At 37.2% G+C, this 21,610-nt stretch overlaps 1 protein-coding gene across 11 annotated transcripts in view; it reads left to right on the plus strand.

The window, feature by feature from the left end:
• The first annotated feature begins 3,242 nt into the window (after window positions 1-3,242).
• ZNF484 (zinc finger protein 484) overlaps window positions 3,243-21,610 on the plus strand; it is a 36,169-nt gene continuing 17,801 nt past the window's right edge. For 5 of the 11 annotated variants that reach the window (XM_082469636.1, XM_082469637.1, XM_082469628.1 and 2 more), the window contains exons 1-2: window positions 3,243-11,507; window positions 21,331-21,375. Coding sequence is in view for 5 of the 11 variants with exons in the window: in XM_082469628.1 (XP_082325754.1) it covers window positions 11,487-11,507; window positions 21,331-21,375 (66 nt within the window). In the remaining 6 variants the exon portion in view is untranslated. Of the gene's footprint in view, window positions 11,524-17,052; window positions 17,199-21,330; window positions 21,376-21,610 lie in introns of all 11 variants that reach the window. The other 6 variants (XM_082469635.1, XM_082469632.1, XM_082469630.1 and 3 more) reach the window with 3 other exon arrangements.

Below are 21,610 nucleotides of genomic sequence, written 5' to 3' on the forward strand. Positions count from 1 at the left end.
TCTAAAATCCAGAACACTGAAAGCACCAAATACTCATGCAGATGTGGAGCAAAAGGAATTCTCATTCATTGCTGGTGGGAATGCAAAATTGTACAGCCACTTTGGAAGACAGTTTGACAGTTTCTCACAAAACTGAACACACTTTACCATATGACAGCATTTGTGCTCCTTTCAACCCAAAGGACTTGAAAACTTATGCCCATACAAAAATCTCACATGGGTGCTTATAGCATCTTTATTTATAAATGGCAAATCTTGGAAGCAACCAAGATGTTCTTCAGTAGGTGAATGAATAAATAAACTGTGGTACAGCCAGGCAATGGAATATTACTCAGTACTAAAGAGAAATGAGTTATTAAGCTATGAAAAGATATGGAGGGATTTAAAAAGCATATTATTAAGTGAAAGAAGCCAAAGGCTATATACTGTATGATTCTAACTATATGAAATTCTAGTAAAGGCAAAACTATGGAGGCAGGAAAAAGACAAGTTGTTGCCAGGGGTTAGGGTAAGGGAATGGGTGAATAGGCAGAGCACAGAGGATTTTCACAGAGGGTATCATAATGATGGATACATGTAATTATACATCTTCCAAACTTATATAATGGACAACACCAATAGTGAACCCTAATGTAAACTATGGATTTAAGTGATTATGATGTGTCAATTTAGGTTTCTGTTATAATAAATGTACAATTCTGGTGGAGGATATTGATGATGGCGGAGGTTATGCAGGTATGGGGCAGGCAGTATATGAGAAATCTCTGTAGCTTTCTCTCAGTTTTGCTAGGAAACTGAAACTGCTCAAAAATTGGCATTCTTTTAAAAAATTCCTTTTTTGTCCTTTTAATATCCATGGGATCAGTAGTGATGTTCTGTCTTTCATTTCTGATACTAGTAATTTTGTCCTCTCTTTTTCTTAGTTAGCTTAGCTAGAGACTTATCAATTCCATTGATCTTTTCAAAAAACCAGCTTTTGGTTTTGTTGAGTTTCTCTATTAATATCCTGTTTTCAATTTTATTTATTTTTGCTCTAATTCTTATTTCTTTTCTTCTGCTTGCTTTAGTTTTACCTTGCTCTTTTTCTTTAATTTCCTAAGGTGGAAGTTTATTTTTTTTAAAACTTTATTAATTATTTATTTTTACAGTAGGTCCTTGTTTGTTATCTACTTTAAATATAGCAGTGTGTACATGTCAATCCCATACTCCCAATCTATCCCTCCCCCTCCCCCTTCCCTCCTGGTAACCATAAATTCATTCTCTAAGTCTGTGAGTCTGTTTCTATTTTGTAAATAAGTTCATCTGTATTCATTTTTTCTGTGATTTTGCATATAAGCAATATCATATGATATTTATCTTTCTCTGTCTGACTTATTTCCCTTAGTATGATAATCTCCAGGTCCATCCATGTTGCTGCAAATGGCATGATTTCATTATTTTTAATGGCTGAGTAATATTCCATTGTATATATGTACCACATCTTCTTTATCCATTCATCTGTCAATGGACATTTAGGTTGTTTCCATGTTTTGTCTATTGTACACATTGCTGCAATGAACATTGGGGTGCATGTTTCCTTTTGAACCATGTTTTCCTCCAGATATATGCCCAGGAGTGGGATTGCTGGATCATATGGTAGCTCTATTTTTAATTTTTTAAGGAACCTCCATACTGTTCTCCATAGTGGCTGTACCAATTTACATTCCCACTAACAGTGTAGGAGGTTCCCTTTTCTCCACACCCTCTTCACCATTTATTGTTTGTAGATTTTTTTAATGATGGCCATTCTGACTGGTGTGAGGTGATATCTCATTGTAGTTTTGATTTGCATTTCTTTAATAATTAGTGATATTGAGCATCTTTTCATGTGCCTCTTGGCCATCTGTATGTCTTCTTTGGAAAATTGTCTATTTAGGTCTTCTGCCCATTTTTTGATTGGGTTGTTTGTTTTTTTGGTATTGGGCAGCATGTGTTGTTTGTAAATTTTGGAGACTAATCCCTTGTCGGTCACATCATATCAAATATTTTCTCCCATTCTGTGGGTTGTCTTTTCACTTTGTTTGTGGTTTCCTTTGTGGTGCAAAAGTTTTTGAGTGTAATTAGGTACCATTTGTTTACTTTTGTTTTTATTTCCATTACTCTGGGAGACGGCTCAAAAAGATATTGCTGCAATTTATGTCAAAGAATGTTCTGCCTGTGTTTTCCTCTAAGAGTTTTATAGTATTTGGTCTTACCTTTAGGTGTTTAATCCATTTTGAATTTATTTTTTGTATGGTGTTAAAGAATGTTCTAGTTTCATTTTTTTACATGCAGCTTCCTAAGGTGGAAGTTTAGATTATTGATTTTAGCTGTTTCTTCTCTCTTAATCTATGCATTTAATATCATAAGTTTCCCTTTAAGCACTAATTTGCTGCATCTCATAAATTTTGATGAATTATACTTTCAAAATACTTTAAAATTTTCTCCTAAGACTTTTTTGATACATGTGTTATTTAGCAGTGTGTTGCAAAGTCTCCAAAAATTTTGGGATTTTTCAGCTCCTTTTTTGTTGCTGATTTCTAGTTTAATTCCACTGTTGTCTGAGAACATACTTTATTTAATTTGTATTCCTGTAAATTTGTTAAGACCTGTTTAATGGCCCAGAATGTGATCTATCTTGGTGAATGTTCCATGTGAGCTTGAGTTCAATGTGTATTCTGCTGTTGTTTGATGAATTATTTTGTAAATGTCAATTATGTCCTGTGGATTGACGGTGCTGGTGAGTTCAAATATATCATTACCGATTTTATGCCTATAGGATCTTTCAATTAATGATAGAGGAATACTGAAGTCTCCAATAATAACAGTGAATTTGACTATTTCTCTTTTCAGTTCTACCAGTTTTTTTTTCCTGGTTTCATTGAGAAATAATTGACACACATTACTGTATAAGTAAGTTTAAGGTGTACAGTATGGTGGTTTGATTTACATATATTGTGAAATGATTACCACAATAAGGTTTAGTTAACATCTATTATCTCACATAGATACAATAAATAGAAAAGAAAAAAGCAATCTTTAAATTTATAAATATTATGAGATGAAAATTTAATACCTCCTCCCCTCATTCCTCATCTTCTATCCAAAAATTTTATCATACTTTAAATTATATCAATAATTAGTGTTTGCATCATTATAACAATGTAAATATAGTTCACTGCAGAACCTTTTAGAATACTGTGATTATATATCCTTTTAAAAAATAGAAGTATAATTGACCTACAGCACTATATTAGTTCCAGGTACACAACTTAGTGATTCAATATTTCTGTACATTACAAAATGATCACCACAGTAAGTCTAGCTACCATCGGTGACCATACGAAGTTATTACAATATTATTGACCATATTCCTAATGCTGTACATTTCATCCCCATGACTCAGTTATTTTGTAACTAGAAGTTTGTACCTCTTAATCTCCTTTACCTATTTCACTCAACCCCCCATCCTCCTCTCCTCTGGCAACCATCTGTTTGTTCTCTGTATCTATGAGTCTTTCTGGTTTGTGTTTTTGTTGTTGTTCATTTGTTTCAGATTCCACAGATAAGTGAAATCATACAGTATTTGTCTTTGTCTGATTTATTTCACTTAGCATAATACCCTCAAGGCCCATCCGTGTTGTTGCAAAAGGCAAGATTCCATTCTTTTTTATGGCTGAGTAGTATTCCATTGTATGTATATGTGTATGAACATATATATATGTATTCATACATCTGTGTGAATATATATTCATATGTCTTCTTTATCCATTCAATCTGTTGATGGACACTTAGGTTGCATCCATATCTTGGCTATTGTAAATAATGCTGCTATGAACATTGGGGTACATGTATCTTTTTGAATTAAGTTTTTTCATTTTCTTCAGATTTATACCCAAAAGTAGAATTGCTGGATCATATGGTGGCTTTTTTTAAAAATAAATTTATTTATTTTATTTATTTATTTTTGGCTGTGTTGGATCTTCATTGCTGGGTGCGGGCTTTCTCTAATTGTGGCGAACGGGGGCTACTCTTCGTTGCAGAACAGGGACTCTAGGTGCGTGGGCTTCAGTAGTTGTGGTGCGTGGGCTCAGTAGTTGTGGCTTGCAGGCTCTAGAGCACAGGCTCAGTAGTTGTGGCCCATTGGCTTAGTTGTGCCATGGCACATGGAATCTTCCCAGACCAGGGCTCGAACCTGCGTCTCCTGCATTGGCAGGTGGATTCTTAACCACTGCACCACCAGGGAAGCCCCATATGGTAGTTTTATTTTTAGTTTTTTGAGGAACCTCCATTCTGTTTTCCTCAGTGGCTGCCCCAATTTACATTCCCAACAACAGTGTACAAGTGTTCCTTTTTTCTCCATATCTTTGCCAACATTTGTTATTTGTGTTCTTTTTTTAAATTTTTTTATTTTTTTATTTTTTTTGTGTGTTCTTTTTGATAGTAGCCATTCTGACAGGTGTGAGGTGGTATCTCATTGCAATTTTGATTTGTATTTCTCTGATGGTTAATGATGTTGAGCATCTTTTCCTGTGCCTGTTAACCATCTGTAAGTCTTCTTTGGAAAAATGTCTATTCAGATCTTCTGCCCCACCCCCTTTTATTTTTTGGCCATGCCACATGGCTTGCATGATCTTAGTTCCCCGACCAGGGATTGAACCCTGGCCCAAGGCAGTGAAAGCACCAAGTCCTAACCACTGGACTACCAGGGAATTTCCCTCTGCCCATTTTTAGATTGGGTTGTTTGTTTGTTTGTTTTTTGATAGTGAGTTTTATATATTTTAGATATTAACCCCTTATTAGCAATAGCATTTGCAAGTATATTCACCCATTCAGTAGGTTGTCTTTTAATTTTTCTAAAAAGATTTTTTTGATGTGGACCATTTTTAAAGTCTTTATTGAATTTGTTACAATATTACTTCTGTTTTATGTTTTGGTGTTTTGGTCATGAGGCATGTGGGATCTTAGCTCCCTGCCCAGAGATCGAACCTGCACCCCAGCACTGGAAGGCAAAGTCTTAACTACTGGACCGCCAGGGAAGTCCCCTGTTTTCATTTTTTTTGATGGTTTCCTTTGCTGTGCAAAACCTCTAGCTTTATTTTGATTTATGTTAGCATGCTATATCTTTCTCTGTTACTTTAATTTGATCTATTTGTGTCTTAAAATTTTTTTTTGTTTAGTTTGAATCCACAGCTTTGTTTAGAAATAATTAATATATAACATTATGTAAACTTTAGCTGTACCGTGTAATGATTTGATACACATATATATTAGAAAATGATTACCACACAAGATTAGTTAATACATCCATCATCTCGCACAATTACAGTTTTTTATCATGATATAATGGACATATAACATATCAGTTTCAGGTGTACAACATAATGACTTGATATATATGTATACATACGTGCATATATATATAACAAAATGATCACTATTATAAGTCTAATTATATCCATTACCTCACAGTAACAATTTTTTTCTTGTGATGAGAACTTTTAATATCTACCATCAGCAACTCTCAAATATACAGTACACTATTATTAACTATTTTCACCATACTGTACATTATGTCCCCAGGACTCATTTATTTTATAATTGGAAGTTTGTACCTTTTTTAAAAAATAAATGTATGTATGTGTGTATGTATGTATGTATGTATTTATGGCTGCGTTGGATCTTTGTTGCTGTGCGTGGGCTTTCTGTAGTTGTAGCTAGCAGGGGCTACTCTTCATTGCGGTGCATGGGCTTCTCATTGCGGTGACTTCTCTTGTTGCGGAGCATGGGCTCTAGGCATGTGGGCTTCAGTAGTTGTGGCTCACGGGCTCAGTAGTTGTGGTTCACGGACTCTAGAATGCAGGCTCAGTAGCTGTGGTGCACGGGCTTAGTTGCTCCATGGCATGTGGGATCTTCCTAGACCAGGGCTCAAACCCGTGTCCCCTGCATTGGCAAGCAGATTCTTAACCACTGTGCCACGAGGGAAGTCCCAGAAGTTTGTACCTTTTGACTCCCTTCACCTCATTCAACCACCCCCACCCCCATGGCTGACAACCACGAATTTGTCTGAGTTCAATTTTTTCCTTCTTTCTTTTTAAAATTTTCAAATATAAGTGAGATCATACAGTATTTGTCTTTCTCTGTTTGACTTATTTCACTTAGCATAATGCCCTCAAGGTCCATCCATGATGTTGCAAATGGCAGGGTTTCCTTCTTTTTATCGATTAATAATTTTCCATTATATATACATATGAAGGTCTATACAGATCCTTTTCCCATTATTTAATTGAATTATGTCTTTTTGCTATTGAGCTGTATGAGTTCTTTATATATTTTGGATATTAATCCCTTGTCAGAAATAATTGATATATAACATTGTGTAAGTTTAAAGAGTACCTTTCTCTCTACCTGGAGATAGTAGTGGATTTCACAGGTTAAGTGCTCCCCCCATGCTGCCCCCCTACTCCCTCCCAGACTTTAGATTCCAATGGTAAGTAAGTTTTTGTTACATGTACTTCTGACAAACTGGCTATAAATCAGAGGTTCCCGTGATCTCCTCCTTGGTTTCCATTAATTTGCTAGAGTGGCTCACAGAACTCAGAGAGACATTTTACTTACTAGATTACCAGTTTATTATAAAAGGGCAAGGTATGGGGAATAAGCACTGCACTTCCATGTCCTCTCTGAGAGCGTCACTCTTCCCAAATCTCCATGTGTTCACCAATTCAGAAACTCTCTGAACCCCACCTCTTTGGATTTTTATGGAGGTGTCATTTCATAGGCATGATTGATTAAATTGTTGGCCACTGGTGCTTGATTCAGACTCTCTCCCCTCTCTGGAGGTCAGTGGGGTGAGACTGAAAGGTAGGAGGTCAGGGTCCCCTGGTTAGCTCCCCTGATAACTAGCCCCCATCCTTAGGTGTTTTCCCAAAGTCACCTCATTAACATACCAAAAGACAACTTTTTCATTCTTATCACTCAGGAAATTCCAAATGTTTTAGTAGCTTTGTGCCAGGAGTGGGGGGCCAAAGACCAAATATATATATTTCTTTTTATAAATCACAATGTCACAGCTTTCGAACCATTTGTTGTGTTACCACGTCTAAGCTTGTACTGCTTGCCCACAACAGGCCAATATGTCGAGAGACAAGGTATTGGGGCAAGGAACAGAGACTTTACTTGGAAAGTCAGAAAATCGAGAAGATGGCTGGCTAATGTCCTAAAGAACCATCTTAACTTGGAATAGAATTCAGGCTTCTTTTATGTTAAGGGAAAGGGGAAGCAGGAGGATTAAAGGGTAAAAGTGGAGTGCAGACTTCTTGGAGCCACCTGGCCTTCAAGGGAAGCATAACATTTCGTTGTCTTTCTGCTTGTTCATGTAGGCTGGATCACAAGCCTCCTGTAACAACTTAAAATTGTTAGTTATTTTTACTCTACCATTCTTATCTCTGCTTATTAGCAAGATTTCTGGGCTGAAAGCAAACTTATCTACAACAAGTAGTAGTCATAACTATCTCAGGACCAGGGGATGGAAACTTTCCTCAGGGAACTTAATGAGCTATTTGGGCACAAGCAATATTTCTCTAATATTTAACTCTTTATGTGCAGGACTAGAGTAATAGAGTATAAGCTAAAAAATGAGGGAAGCTGTTCCAACTTGGTGTTAGTTCTGTTCTTCCTCTGTTACAGTTGGAAAGACTATCCTTCTGCCATTGAATTGTTTTTGCAACTTTGTCAAAAATCAGTTGGCTGTACTTGTGTACTATTTCTGGGTTCCCAATTCTTTGAACTGTCTATCTCTTTGCTAATATCACACTGTCTTGATTACTGTAGCTATATAATAAGTCTAAAAAATGAGTAGAATGATTTCCACTTTATTTTGTCTCAAAATTATTTTATTGAGCTGGCTGGGTCTTCCAGGGCTAGGTAGAATTAGAGTGGTGAGAACAAACATATTTGCCTTGTTCCCAAACTTAGGGGGAAAGCATTCAGTCTTTCATAATTTAATTTGATATTAGCTATAGTTTCCCCCCCTAACTTATGAAGTTAGGAAGTTCACCTCTACTCTTAATTCCTGACAGTTAAAAGAAAACAAGAAATGACTGTTCAATTTTGTCAAATGCCTTTTCTGCATCAATTGATGTGATCATGTGATATCTTTAATTTTATCCTGTTAATATGATGGATTACAATGATTGATTACATTGATTTAATTTATTCCATGACTTAATAAACACCACTTGGTAATAGTGTGTGATTATTTTTTATATATTTGTTAAAAACAAAATAACAGGCCCAAAATGGAGTCACTTATGCTAAACATCATGTCACCAAACAGACACATACCTTAATTACAGTTTCAGCTCTCCAAGAAATAAAATCTTAAGCCAGTCAATACGGAATCACCTGATCAGCATTTGTTAGGTAATCTGCCTGATAGATCCCTGTCATTCCCTAAAGGAAAGTAATCTTGCAATAACCAATCTGCTTTCTGCCTAATGTAACTTCCTTGTTTCTGCTCTCTTCTGCCCATAAAAAAATTTCATTTGCACAGCTTCTCAGAGCTCCTTTCTATCTGCTAGAAAGCTCCTTTCTATCTGCTAGGTTGGATGCTGCCAGATTCATGAATCGTTGAATAAAGCCAATAAGATCTTTAAAATTTACTCAGCTGAATTTTATTTTTAACATATTTAAAAATTCTATTTGCTAATACTTTGTTAAGGATTTTTTCCTTATCAACATTCATGAAGTATATTGATCTGCGTTCTTTTTTTGTTTTTTTGGTACTGTCTTTCATTTTGGTATCAGGGCAATACTGACCTCATGAAGTTAGTTGGAATGTGTTCCTTTTTATTGTTTATTCTGAAAGAGATTGTGTAGAATTTGTGTTAATGTTTAAACGTTTGTTAGAAATCTCCAATGAAGACATCTGGGTCTGAAGATTTCATTTTCAGATGTTTAAATTTTGACTTCAATTATAGGGCTACTCAACATATTTATTTTTTGCTGTGAAAGTTGTTGGAGTTTGTGCTTTTATGAGCAATTGGTGTATTTTTCTAAGTTGTCAAATTTATGTGTGTAGAATGGTTTTTGGTATCCTCTTTTTTTTTAACATCTTTATTGGAGTATAATTACTTTACAATGGTGTGTTAGTTTCTGCTTTATAACAAAGTGAATCAGCTATACATATACATATATCCCCATATCTCCTCCCTCTTGCATCTCCCTCTCACCCTCCCTATCCCACCCCTCTAGATGGTCACAAAGCACCGAGCTGATCTCCCTGTGCTATGCAGCTGCTTCCCACTAGCTATCGATTTTACATTTGGTAGTGTATATATGTCAATGCCACTCTCTCACTTTGTCCCAGCTTACCCTTCCCCTTCCCCATGTCCTCAAGTCCATTCTCTAGTAGGTCTGCGTCTTTATTCCCATCCTGCCCATAAGTTCTTCATGACCATTTTTTTTTTTTTTTAGATTCCATATATATGTGTTAGCATACGGTATTTGTTTTTCTCTTTCTGATTTACTTCACTCTGTATGACAGACTCTAGGTCCATCCACCTCACTACAAATAACTCAATTTTGTTTCTTTTTATGGCTGAGTAATAGTCCATTGTATATATGTGTCACATCTTCTTTATCCATTCATCTGTCGATGGACACTTATGTTGCTTCCATGTCCTGGCTACTGTAAATAGAGCTGCAATGAACATTGTGTTACATGACTCTTTTTGAGTTATGGTTTTCTCAGGGTATAAGCCCAATAGTGGGATTTCTGGGTCATATGGTAGTTCTATTGGTATTCTCTTTTTATTCTTTTGTTATCTGTAGGATCTACAGTGGTATCTTATATTTCATTCTTGTTTTTGGTAACATGTCTCTTCTAGAGGCTTGTCAATTTTATCACACTTTCCATAGAACTAGCTTATTGTTTTGTTTTCTCTATTGTTTATTGTTTTTTCAATTGTATTATTTTTTGCTCATATTTTTATTATTTACTTCCTTCTTGTTTTTATTTTGCTCTTCCTCTTCTAGTTTATTAATGTGGGAACTTAGGTTATTGATTCGAGAATTTTCTTCTTTTCTAATGTAAACATTTAGCAGTATAAAATTTCTCTCACCACTACTTTACTTGCAAAGTACAAATTTTGATACATTTTTTTTCCACTTTCATTCATTTCAATATATTTTTAAAATTTCCTTGAGTCTTCTCTTTTGACCCATGGATTATTTAGAATTGTGTTGTTTAATTTACAAGTGTTAATTTCCCATTGTCTTTCTGTTACTGATTTCTTGTTTGATTCTATTGTGTCCAGGGAACATACTCCTGATGGAGAAAATTTTCACATACTGAGGTATGGAGAATTCATTTTGGCTTATACATGGTTCAGCCTGAACTTTGGGTGAACTAAAGCAGCCTGACTCATGGCCTGTCAAGTACACACAGCGCATCTGCTTTAACCATTAAGGCAAAGAATGTCTGTTTCAAAGATAAGGATAAATAACTCCCTTCTTATAGCATCCAGTGTTAACACTCCCTCGAAGATAAAGTTCCCTTTCCAGACACCAGGGTCCTGCTGTCTTGCTGTATATGTAATAAATCTGTCTCTTTTGAAAGCTTGAAGGAATATACCCCTGTCATATTTGATGTATGCTCTTTGTTCTGTTAAGGTTTAAGCTTATGCTAAAAACCATTCTTCAGGGGAGTGGTTCCTCAGACCTATCTGAGAAGCTGTCTCCTGGGCTACAGTTCTCAGTTTGGCTCAAATAAAACTCTTTTATATTCCCGTGTTAGACTGTTTACTGATTATTTCCATCAATACTCTCTAAGATTTCAGTTCTATTAAATTTGATAAGATTTGTTTTACAGCCCAGCTTATGGTATCCCTTGGTAAATGCTCTATAGGTGCTTGCATAGAATGTTTATTCTACTGTTTGGGGGTGGAGTGTTTAATAATTGCTGATTAGATATTATTGTTTGACGGTGTTTGAAGCCACAGGAGTAGGGGAAAGGCCTGGGGCTGCTTGGGGTGACTGACTCTGGTCACCCAGAACTCTGGGTTGTTCCTGGTTTAATTCCAGGATACATACCTCTGATCCACCTTTCCTCCTGACAACTCTTTAACTACACACAAGTCTACGTCACTTCAACATGGCCGCCCACAGGCCTGAGTGACTACAGGGGCGCAGCCATAATGACTTCAAATTTAAGACATTTAGAGAGGGGCGGGGTTCAGCAGAGCGCCATGTTGGATACTGGCAAGTTTTGGCAAAGAAGCCGCTACTGAGCATGCGCACACCCAGGAGGCGCCTAAGGAATTCCGCAAGGACAGGGAGGGATCGAGAAGAAGGAAGTGGGTGCTGTTGCCGTTCCAGTGATTAAATGACCACTGTCTTGAAAGAGCGTGGGTGAGGGGCTGGTGAGTGCCGGGAGTTTCCGAGGGCTGAGTGAAGAGGTGTCTCTGATGTCCGTGAAGAACAATCGGGTCAGTGATGGAGGCGGTCAGTGGATGGAATAATAGGGGTCGGTGTGGCTTCCCGGCAGATTGATAGTGGGGTCTTTAATGGTGGATCCGCGGAGACATGGGGTGGGAGTGATGGGGTCTATGATGGTGGATTCCCAGGAGGAGTGATGGGGTCTGTGGGATCTTTGATGTTGGATCTCTGGACGGATTCCCGGAGTCTGTGGGGGGTGGGGAGGATAACTGTGGGGCCTGAGTAATGAAGGCTCTGAGGGGGAAGGATGCTAGATCTTCATTGATTTCGTCTCTTTTTTCTGCTTACTGGTTTGTTTCTATTCCTGATATTTTAAAAGTTGTCGATGGAAATAATCAATAAATAATCATAATAGGAGTAGAAAAGAGTTTTATTTGAGCCAAACTGAGGACTGTAGCCCAGGAGACAGCATCTCAGAAGGCTCTGAGAAACAGCTGGGTTGAAGCATGATTTTCAGCATAGTCTTATACCTTATCAGAACAAAAATCATACATCAAACATGACAGGGATATATTCCTTCAAGGTTTTAAGAGCACCAGATTTAGTACATATAAAGTGAGGCAGCAGGACCCTGGTGTCTAGGAAGGGGATGCCATGGGAAGGGAGTTATTTATTTTTATCTTTGAAACAGACTTCTTTACTTTAATGGTTAAAGCAGATGTGCTGTGTGTGTTCACGCAAGTTCAGGCAGAATCATGTATAAGCCAGAATGACTTCCCCATACCTCAATATGTGAAAATTTTCTTTATCGTTATCATGGTACACTTTGCTAGAGATTTAAAAAATATATGGGGCTGCATTTCAATTTACCTTATTTTGATCCCTTCCATATCCAGATTAGTAGCTACTGTGTCATTCATAATATTTATGTATCATTTTTCTTTCCCTTTTTTACTATCAGTCATCTCAAGGTTTACTTTACTGGTCATTTTGAAGTACCGATTGTGTTTATACTCTCTACTGTTTTTATATTAATTTTATCTTTTTCTTTTTAGATAGTTTCTCTTTTATCTCCGTTTTATGTAAATTGTCATTCTTTCCCTTATTTTCCCAGTTTTATACTGGATACGTTTAGAGGTATAAAGTTTCTTTTATATACAGCTTTATCTTTGAAATGTATAATTTCAGTTTGATGTTCCACTTTGATCCTGAGTTATTGGAGTTTCTTCATTCCCAAATTATTGATATGTTTTAATTGTTTATTTTAAATTTTATTATATTGTCATAAACTGTAGACTACAAAGTCTCAACTTTTAAAAATTTATCAAGATTTTCCTTGAAGACAAGTTACACAAGTTACATTGAACTTTGTTCAATGGCTATAGGAGAAAGTATGTTTTCTGTTTGTGTGGTACAAACTTCTCTTAATGTATATTAAATATAGCCTGTTCGTATTTTTCAAGTTTTTTTCTTTCCTATTTTTGGTCTACTTGATTCATCACATTCTGAAAAAGGTATAATAGTAATCTCTCACTAATAATTCACTTTGTAGTTCTATGTGCTTTTTTGCTAGCTTTATTTGTGTGTGTTTGGGGGAGAGACGTGCATAAACCTAATGGTTAATGCATATTGTATCATTTTTTTCATTTATTGGATGCTATTATTATAGGATCCCTCTTTTCAACAAAAAGCAATTTCAATTTTGAATTTCACTTTGGTATTTATATTGCTATCCCTGCTTTCACGTTCATTTCATTTGGATGATTTACCTTTGCCCAGGGCTTTATTTTATATTTCTATTTGCCTCATTGTTTAGGTTAACTACTTATAATAGATACATTTTGGTTTTCTCAAATCCAACCTATAACCTAGTCTTTGTTTGTCAATAGGATAATTTTACCTTTTCAGTTTAGTGTAATAATGATTTACCTGATTTTTATACCTTCTGTTTTAATGTTTACTATTTATTTTAACTCATTTTCTTTTCCTTTTTCATACTTTTATTGGGTTGATGAAATTTCTGTTCATTGTTTCCATTCTACACCCCAGATAACTCCTGTTTTTTTCCTGAGATAGTTAGAAATGTTTTGTCATAGGATAGTATTATTAATTTTCCATTTAATGGCCTCCTTATCACATTGTCATCATCTTTTTGTAATAATTATATATCTCTTGCAAAAATTATTGCTGAACAATTTTTCTATTTGCTGTTTGTCATCTGATTTATTTTACATTTGTTTGGAATACTTTTGTGGGTGTTTTCCTCAGGTAATGATAAGAGATATTCTGCAAGTGTTTTATTTCTGAAAATGTCTTTGGCCCTAACAGAGAAGTGGTCCTTTAGATGCTACTTCTGATGTCAGTTAGCTTTCATTACTGCAGATGGGGCATCTTGATCTTCTTAATTCTTTTTCTGTAAATAATCTGTTCTTTCACACATGATTTAGATTTAGATGTGTTTTAGATTTTAAAATTTACCTTTAAAATTCAAGAATATTCCTAGGTTTGTTCACTGATTGAGCTCCAACTGGTGTGCGTGTTTGCATGTAAATTTGTTGGAAAGGCTAATGGTGTAGGCCTAGTGAATGGTGTGGATAGTGGTAGGAGTCCTTGGGTGATTTCTCAGAGTCCATCGCAGGTGCAGGTATGTCTGGAATTGCAGTCTTGGGATCACTGATGGAGATGCATTGTGGGTAGTGTGGACAAAGAACACTGCCTGCCATTTCAGTAAACAAAGGATGGTGTGGCTATCAAGCCATCAGCCACTGCAGCCACCCCCAACTGTGCATCCAGAGGGGAATCCAGAATGGGGAAAAGCAGGATATTGGCCCTAGATAGTTAGATGCATGTCAAAGGAATGATTTCAGTGAGCCCAGACTCTTGCATCTCCCATATATAGGAAAGTGCTAAATTCATTAACTGGAGATGTCTGGATTTTCTTTAATTGACAGTAATCTTTTGATGTTCCAATTAGATGGTTTTGGTTTTGTTTTATTTTGCAAAAACTCATGTATATTCTGGCTCCTCCCTTACCTCTTTGGAACAGTCCCTCAGAGCTATCTGAGGGGCTGTATCCTGGGCTTAAGTCCTCAGTAAGTCTGCCGAATAAATAATAATCCTCACCTTTTAGCCTGTGCATTTTTTTTTCAGTCGACAGTAGTGATAAAAGTGTGGAGGCCAGTTATTGGTACATGTGGTATTGTGATATAATAAGAAATATATATTTTGGTTTTCATCCACAGTTCCCAGCATATAGCTCCTAACGCCTTTATAATTTCCTAAGTGATAAGGGCTATAGGGGCTTCTTTTGCTCCTGTGTCTTGAAATAGCACCAAAGGGATAGGGTGAAATTAGTGGGAGTTTTTGCTATAAAAAGTTCCTTTCAACCACACCTGAAGTGATGTTTGGAAAGCCCCTAGTGAATTGCTGGATGGGGGCTGGTTGCCAGGGGAACTAAGCAAATTATTAGAGTTTTAGAGCTTGAAACCCACTCCCTGGCTGGAGGTTGAATCAGTCGCCAATGGCCAGTTATTTAATCAATCATTTGTACATAGTGAAGCCTCCATAAAAACCCAAAAGGGTGGGTTTTGGAGAGTTTCTGGATTGAACATGTGGAGATTCTGGGAGAGTGATGCACTGCTTCTGACGTATCTTGCCATAACCATCTCTTCTATTCTACCTGGCTGTTTCTGAGTTATATTCTTTTATAATAAATTGGTAATCTAATAAGTAAAATATTTTCTTGAGTTCTATGAGCTGCTCTAGCAAATTAATGGAGACTGAGGAGGAGGTCATGGGAACCTCTGATTATAACCGATTGGTCAGAGCACAAGTAACAACCTGAACTTGTGATTGGCATCTGAAGTTGGGGTGGGACAGTCTCATAGGACTAAGCCCTTAACCTGTGTGATCTAGTGCTAACTCTTAAGTAGATGGTGTCAGAACTGAGTTAAATTGTAGGACACCCAGCTGGTGTTGTAGAATTGCTTGGTTTGGGGACCCCTTCTCCCAACACACACAACACACACACACACACACACACACACACACACACACACTTGGTGGCCAGAAGTGTTGAGAATAGAGGAAAAACACACAAGAGGAGTTTTTCCTTTTCAGGGCATGATTGATGTAGAACCAGGACCATGAGGTAGAGATGTTGGAGGTTCTGTGATCAGGGACTATAGAATGAGTGATTGTGATCTCGTGGAGACAGCAGTGAGTGGTGGCTTGAAGCGAGATCCTAGTTCCATGCCCAGGAATTGGACCTGGGTAGCCTGGATGAAAACCAAGAATCCTAGCCCCTAGACCAGCAAGGGCAAAGTTTCCCTGGCTCTTGCCCCGTTTGAAAGCAAGAATGTTTCAAGGAGGCAGAAACCGTAAAAACAGGTACAAAGTTTATTATTAGAGACACAGCACAACATATGGGAGAGACACAGAGAAACAGTTTGTGTAGTTAAGACAGAAGCAAGGCAGAGATACACACCCGGAGAGAAAGAGTATGGGCGTCCTCCCTAATGAGGAGAAGTGAAGTAAAGAGGTGGTTAAATCATTTATATAAGGCATTTCGTCTGGATCTTTTCTTATCTTTGACCAGTTATCTCACTTCTTTTTCCACACCTGACCTATCCTAGGTCCCACCGTCACATGCATGCACATCTTTTTGCCAAGGTGGATTCCAGTGCAGAAGCCTGTGGGAAGGTTGACACCACCTATTATGGGGTGGCGCCCCCTCCCTTTTTTGACCCCTGAGGAGCCTTTCTATGCATGTGTAGTTGGGGAGGTCTCCTTGACCTCAAACATGAGAAATATGTGGTCTATTTATCGTTTATCTGGGCAGGACTCAGCTCCTATCTGCCCCTGCCATTACTGTTATCTTAAAGTGTCCACTGGAAGCAAAGTGCAGCTGTTTACCCTGTTCCTGTGTTATTTCTATCTGGAAGTGTAAACAGGAAGCTGGCTGTAAATGTCTAACCTGGAGCCCATCTATTTCTTGCCTCAAGAAATATAAACAGAGGCTAGTTGTAAACGTCTAGCCTGGAACCCATCTATCTTCTGCCTCAATTGCGGCCTGTGGAAAGCAGGACAAGGGAACCAGTGATTCTGATGTGTGAGTAATGGCTACTGGGGTGAGGTCAGTGTGCAGCAGTTGACAGTTGTAGTAAGCAGATTGAGGAGTGGGAGTGAGGAACTGAGTGTCAGGGTTGGTGATGACTTGAGGGGCTGGTGAAGTCAGATAATGTTTGATACAATAATTGCATTCTATGTGGATTACTGATTTTGTAATAATAGCAGTAATTAATATTTAGCAAGCACTTATGTGCCACACATGGACTGAGTGCTTTTCAAATATTATAAAATTGGTTTGTTTATCTTATAAGGATGAGGAAACTGAGACTGAAGTAAGTTCTTCAGATTGTCACAGCTAGAAGGTGGAAGACCTGGGATTCAATTGTACATTGATTTGGCTCCACACCTCATATATTTCCCCTGTGCCACCCTGTTCCACGCTGTTTGATGCACTCTTGGGAGGACAGCTGAGAGGCTGTCACTGAGTGGCACTCTCTCTGTCAGGATCCCTTTGTGTTTCCACAGAGCCCTGAGGTCAGACCACTTAGTTGAGCCTTCAGGATCATTTTTTCAGACTCCAGCCCAACTTGGCCCGATAATCACTGGCAGTCTTTGGACCCTCACTCAACTTAGGGTTCCTGGGAAGACTGGAGTTTTAAGAAAACACAGAGGTGAGGCTCACTGTGAACATGCCAGCCAAAAAGAGCTTGTCTCATAGATTCCACATCCAGTTCAAATCCTGGCTTGGCAGAAATGTGACAGTTCCTGCGAGTGGGGAGGGGGAAGCCCAGAAGTACGAATCTTCTCAGAGGTGGACTTGCTGAAACAAAACATGATCCTTTGCAATGTGAACAATGCATGGCTCATGTCATGTACTCCAAGGCTGTTCCCTGTAGTGGGAGAGGATTTATTTTTTTAAGATTTTATTATAGAAAATTTCAAACATACAGGAAAGTAGAGAAAATGTTGTAATGAACCTACAAATGCCCTCATCACCCAGTCTCAATAATTATCAACTATTTGCCAGTGTTGTTTCACCTATCTCTTCTCACTTGCTTTGTTTTAGTTAGAATATCTTAAAACAAATCTTGGATACCATGTCATTTCACCCACAAATACTTTAGCATGCAAATCCAACGGATGTGGACTTTCCCCCACCACATAACCCCCAGGCCATTACTCACCTAACAAAAGTTACAGTAACTCCCTAATGTCATCTGATATTCAATCTGTAGTCAGAGTTCTCTGATTATTGTGGACAAAGAAAGTTCTCACCTGCCGTATCAGTAAACAAAGGATGTTGTGGTCAACAATCCATCAGCCACTGCACTCGCCCCCAACTGTGCACCCTGAGGGGATTCAGGATGGAAAAAACCAGGATACTGGCCCTAGATATTTAAGGTGCATATCAAAGCCATGATTTAATGAGCCCAGACTCTCGAATCTTCCCATACATAGAGAACTGCTAAATTCATTAACTTGAGATGTCTGGATTTTCTTTTTCTTTTCTTTTCTTTTCTTTTTAAAAAATTTTTATTGGATATAGTTGATTTACAATGTTGTGTTAGTTTCAGGTGTACAGCAAAGTGAATCAGTTATACATATACATATATCCACTTTTTTTTAGATTCTTTTCCCATATAGGCCATTACAGTGGATTTTCTTTAACAGTAATCTTTTCATGTTCCAACTACCTATTTTTTTTTTGTAAAAACTCCTATATATCCTGGCTCCTCCCTTACCTTTTCGGAACAGTCCCTCAGAGCTATCTGAGAGGCTGCATCCTGGGCTTTAGTTCTCAGCAAGTCCGCTGAATAAAACATAATTCTCACCTTTTAGGTTGTGCATTTTTTTCAGCTGATGTTATCTAAAAAATGACTTTTTAAAACTTTTTTCCTATGAAAATTAAAAAAATACAAAAGTAGAGAAAGTAGTATAAAGAAGCTTCATTTAGGGGACTTCCCTGGTGGTCCAGTGGTAGAGAATCCGCCTTCTGATGCAGGGGATGTGGGTTCAATCCCTGGTCAGGGAACTAGGATCCCACATGCCACGGGGCAATTAAGCCCGTGCACCACAGCTACTGAGCTTGTGCGCCTCAACTAGAGAGCCCATGTGCCGCAAACTACAAAGCCCATGCGCTCTGGTGCCCACGTGCCATAACTAGAGAAGAGAGAAGCCCTCACGCCGCAATTACCCATCAGTTTTCACAATTATCAACTCATGCCCAGTCATTTGTCATCTATCCCTTCCTCCAACATTTCTTCTCTTCTGCTGGATTATTTTGAAGCAAATCTCAAAGATTTTGTCATTTTATCCATAAATATTTCAATATGTAAAATTCCTTTAATAAAAATAGCCATGGTGCTATTATCACACCTTAAAAAATTACAATACATTTTGAAGTATCATTTTATGTGGATTGGATTGGTAAGATTTAGAGGCTTGATCAAATTCAGATTCCTTTTTTTGTTTTTGTTTTTTGGGGAGCAAGACTACTTCCCAGGTGATATACTTGATCAGGAGGCACATAATGTCTGGTTATCTGTTTTGTGATGTGAGCAGCCATTGATGATTGTTTCTTAGATCCATATTTCATTATGTGTGCAAAATGGACGTTTCTATTTCTACCATTCCTTTACTTTGTCGACTTAAAAAAATGCATAATGTGAGAGTTGAGAATTGTCTTGTTTGGGGCAAAATGAGGACTATAGCCCAGGAGACTGTTTTATATAGCTCTGAGAAATTGCTCCGAGAGGTAGGAGAGAGGGTCAGTATTATATATGATTCAGGTGAAGGGGGTGGTACGTACAGTCAAGCTCACATTTTAGCAAAGTCTTGCTGCTAGTCCTGTGAAGGTTGCTGCTAGTCACAAGGAGCAGATGTCTCTGTTAATGATTTTAATGCCTTTCTAGATATGAGAAGATGCAAGAATTTGGGCTCATAAAATATTCTCCTGAAAATATCTTACTATCTGCAGGGCTGTTCTGCCAGTTTTTGCCAGAGCATCAAATGCCTCATTCCTGATCTCCACCCTGAACTCCTTTCAGGATGTGTTGAAGGTCAGCAACTGCAGTGGCTAGTGGCTTAACCCTTGTAGAGGCAGATGGCAAGTGCCAATTTTTAGTTGGCAACTTGTAGCTGGAATAATTATATAAGCAGAAAAAGAAATTCATTCATGAAGTGTTTGGTTATGCTTGACTGACTCTTTTGCTTTTTGACAAGTTTCAAAAACAATGGTTTGATTCCCTAATACTTTCCAAAGGTGCTAGAAATGTTCTCTCTCTTGATCTGGATGGCAGATGTGAAAAATAGGGGAAAATGCTGTATACTTAATATTCATGTACTTTACATAAGTTATACCACACAAAAAAATTAGCAAAGAAGTAACCAAAACGTTGTTTATATTAGAAAGTGTACATTAGAAGCAAAAATTTTAAAAGTCCATCATAAAAAGATACTGAGGAGGATAGATCTAGGGTAAAAGGGACACAGTCCCCAATGTATGAGTCTTGATTGGAACATGCTTTCAACAAAACAACAAGAAAAGGTTTTTTTGAGTAACTGGGAATTTTGAATATGAGCTGAATATTAAAGTGTTATAGAATTGCTAATAATTTTCTCAGGCATGATAATAATCTTTTAGGAGATTGATGTTATGAATTTAGGCATGAAGTGTCATGACATCTGCAACTTTCAAATAGTTCAGCCAAAAAAAAAATGTATGTACACTAGTATACTCATATATATGTATGCATTTACATGTAACTATATGTGTATAAGAAAGATTAAACAAGTATGGCAAAATACTAATTGTTGAAACTAGATGGAAGGTATATGTGTATTTCTTGTACTAATAATTCAACTCTTTATGTTAGAAAACTCAATAAAGAAATTGGAAAACAGTGGCTTCAGTCGGTAAGTGACTTAGGTCTTAAGGTTTGTTATTAACTAGAACCAAATCCACTTACTATATTGTAGTTAAGACAAAGTTTCCATTGACAGTTCCCTTTTAAGAATGGGAAGAGGGAATTCCCTGGTGGTTCAGTGGTTAGGACTCAGCACTTTCACTGCTGGGTCCAGGTTCAATTCCTGTTCTGGGAGCTAAGATCCCGCAAGCCGCGGGGTGTGGCTCCCCCCCCCCAAAAAGAACTGTAAGCAAAGAACAGTGAAAAAGCTAGCAGTCTCCCTTTTTTGGTCTTACTTATGGATGTTCTCACTACTTGTGATGGGCTGGTCACAGAAGCTCAAAGCAAAATCATTAAAAAGTTACTTTGCTTTTTACTAACAAATAAGAAAAATATAAACATTCAAATTACTTATAATTTTACCATCACCCAAATATTATATCTGTTAACATATATTTCCTTCCAGATAATTTTCTCTATGTGCATTAATGCATTCATGTATGTGTGTATGTGTGTATGTACACACATATTGTTCAATGAAAATGGACTCATACTGTTTGGTACATATTTTTATTTTTACTTAACATTTTAACATATTTTTCTACAGTAATTTAATTTTACATGACATTATGTCTATGGATGCCCTATAAAGTATTTAAAGCTGTCCACAATTATTGTTATCAAGATGTTTCTAAACTTTTTTTTTCTTTTTTGGTATTAGCTGTGGTAAAACTACTGGATTTAAATCTTTGTGCAACACAGGATGATTTTTTTATGATGTAGTTCTAGAAATAAGTTTTTGGGTCAGTTGCATGGACACTAAATGATGTATATGTCCATGTGTGCCATTGACACACTTCCTTCTCTCATCTGTCCCTCTGTCAATCTGTTTTTTCAGATCTCTGCCCCTTTCCCAGAAGAACCAGAAATGACCAAGTCCCTGGTGAGTTCTTATTTGTTCATGTATTTATTTGTTGCTTTCTTTATTTTTTAGTGGATTTTAGGAGGCATCTATTAACCCATATATTAAATGTGTAAGTATAAATAAATGAAAACTAAGATCAGAGAAAGTAAAGAAGAGATTATCAACTCCAAGTCAAGCTTGGATTATAGGTATATGTGAGTTGTGTGGCTTCACACAGTTATGAACTTTGAACTGTAAAATTGCCTCTGATCTT

The sequence above is a fragment of the Balaenoptera physalus genome (assembly GCF_965194825.1).
Source record: "Balaenoptera physalus genome assembly, chromosome: 7".
Taxonomy (NCBI): domain Eukaryota; kingdom Metazoa; phylum Chordata; class Mammalia; order Artiodactyla; family Balaenopteridae; genus Balaenoptera; species Balaenoptera physalus.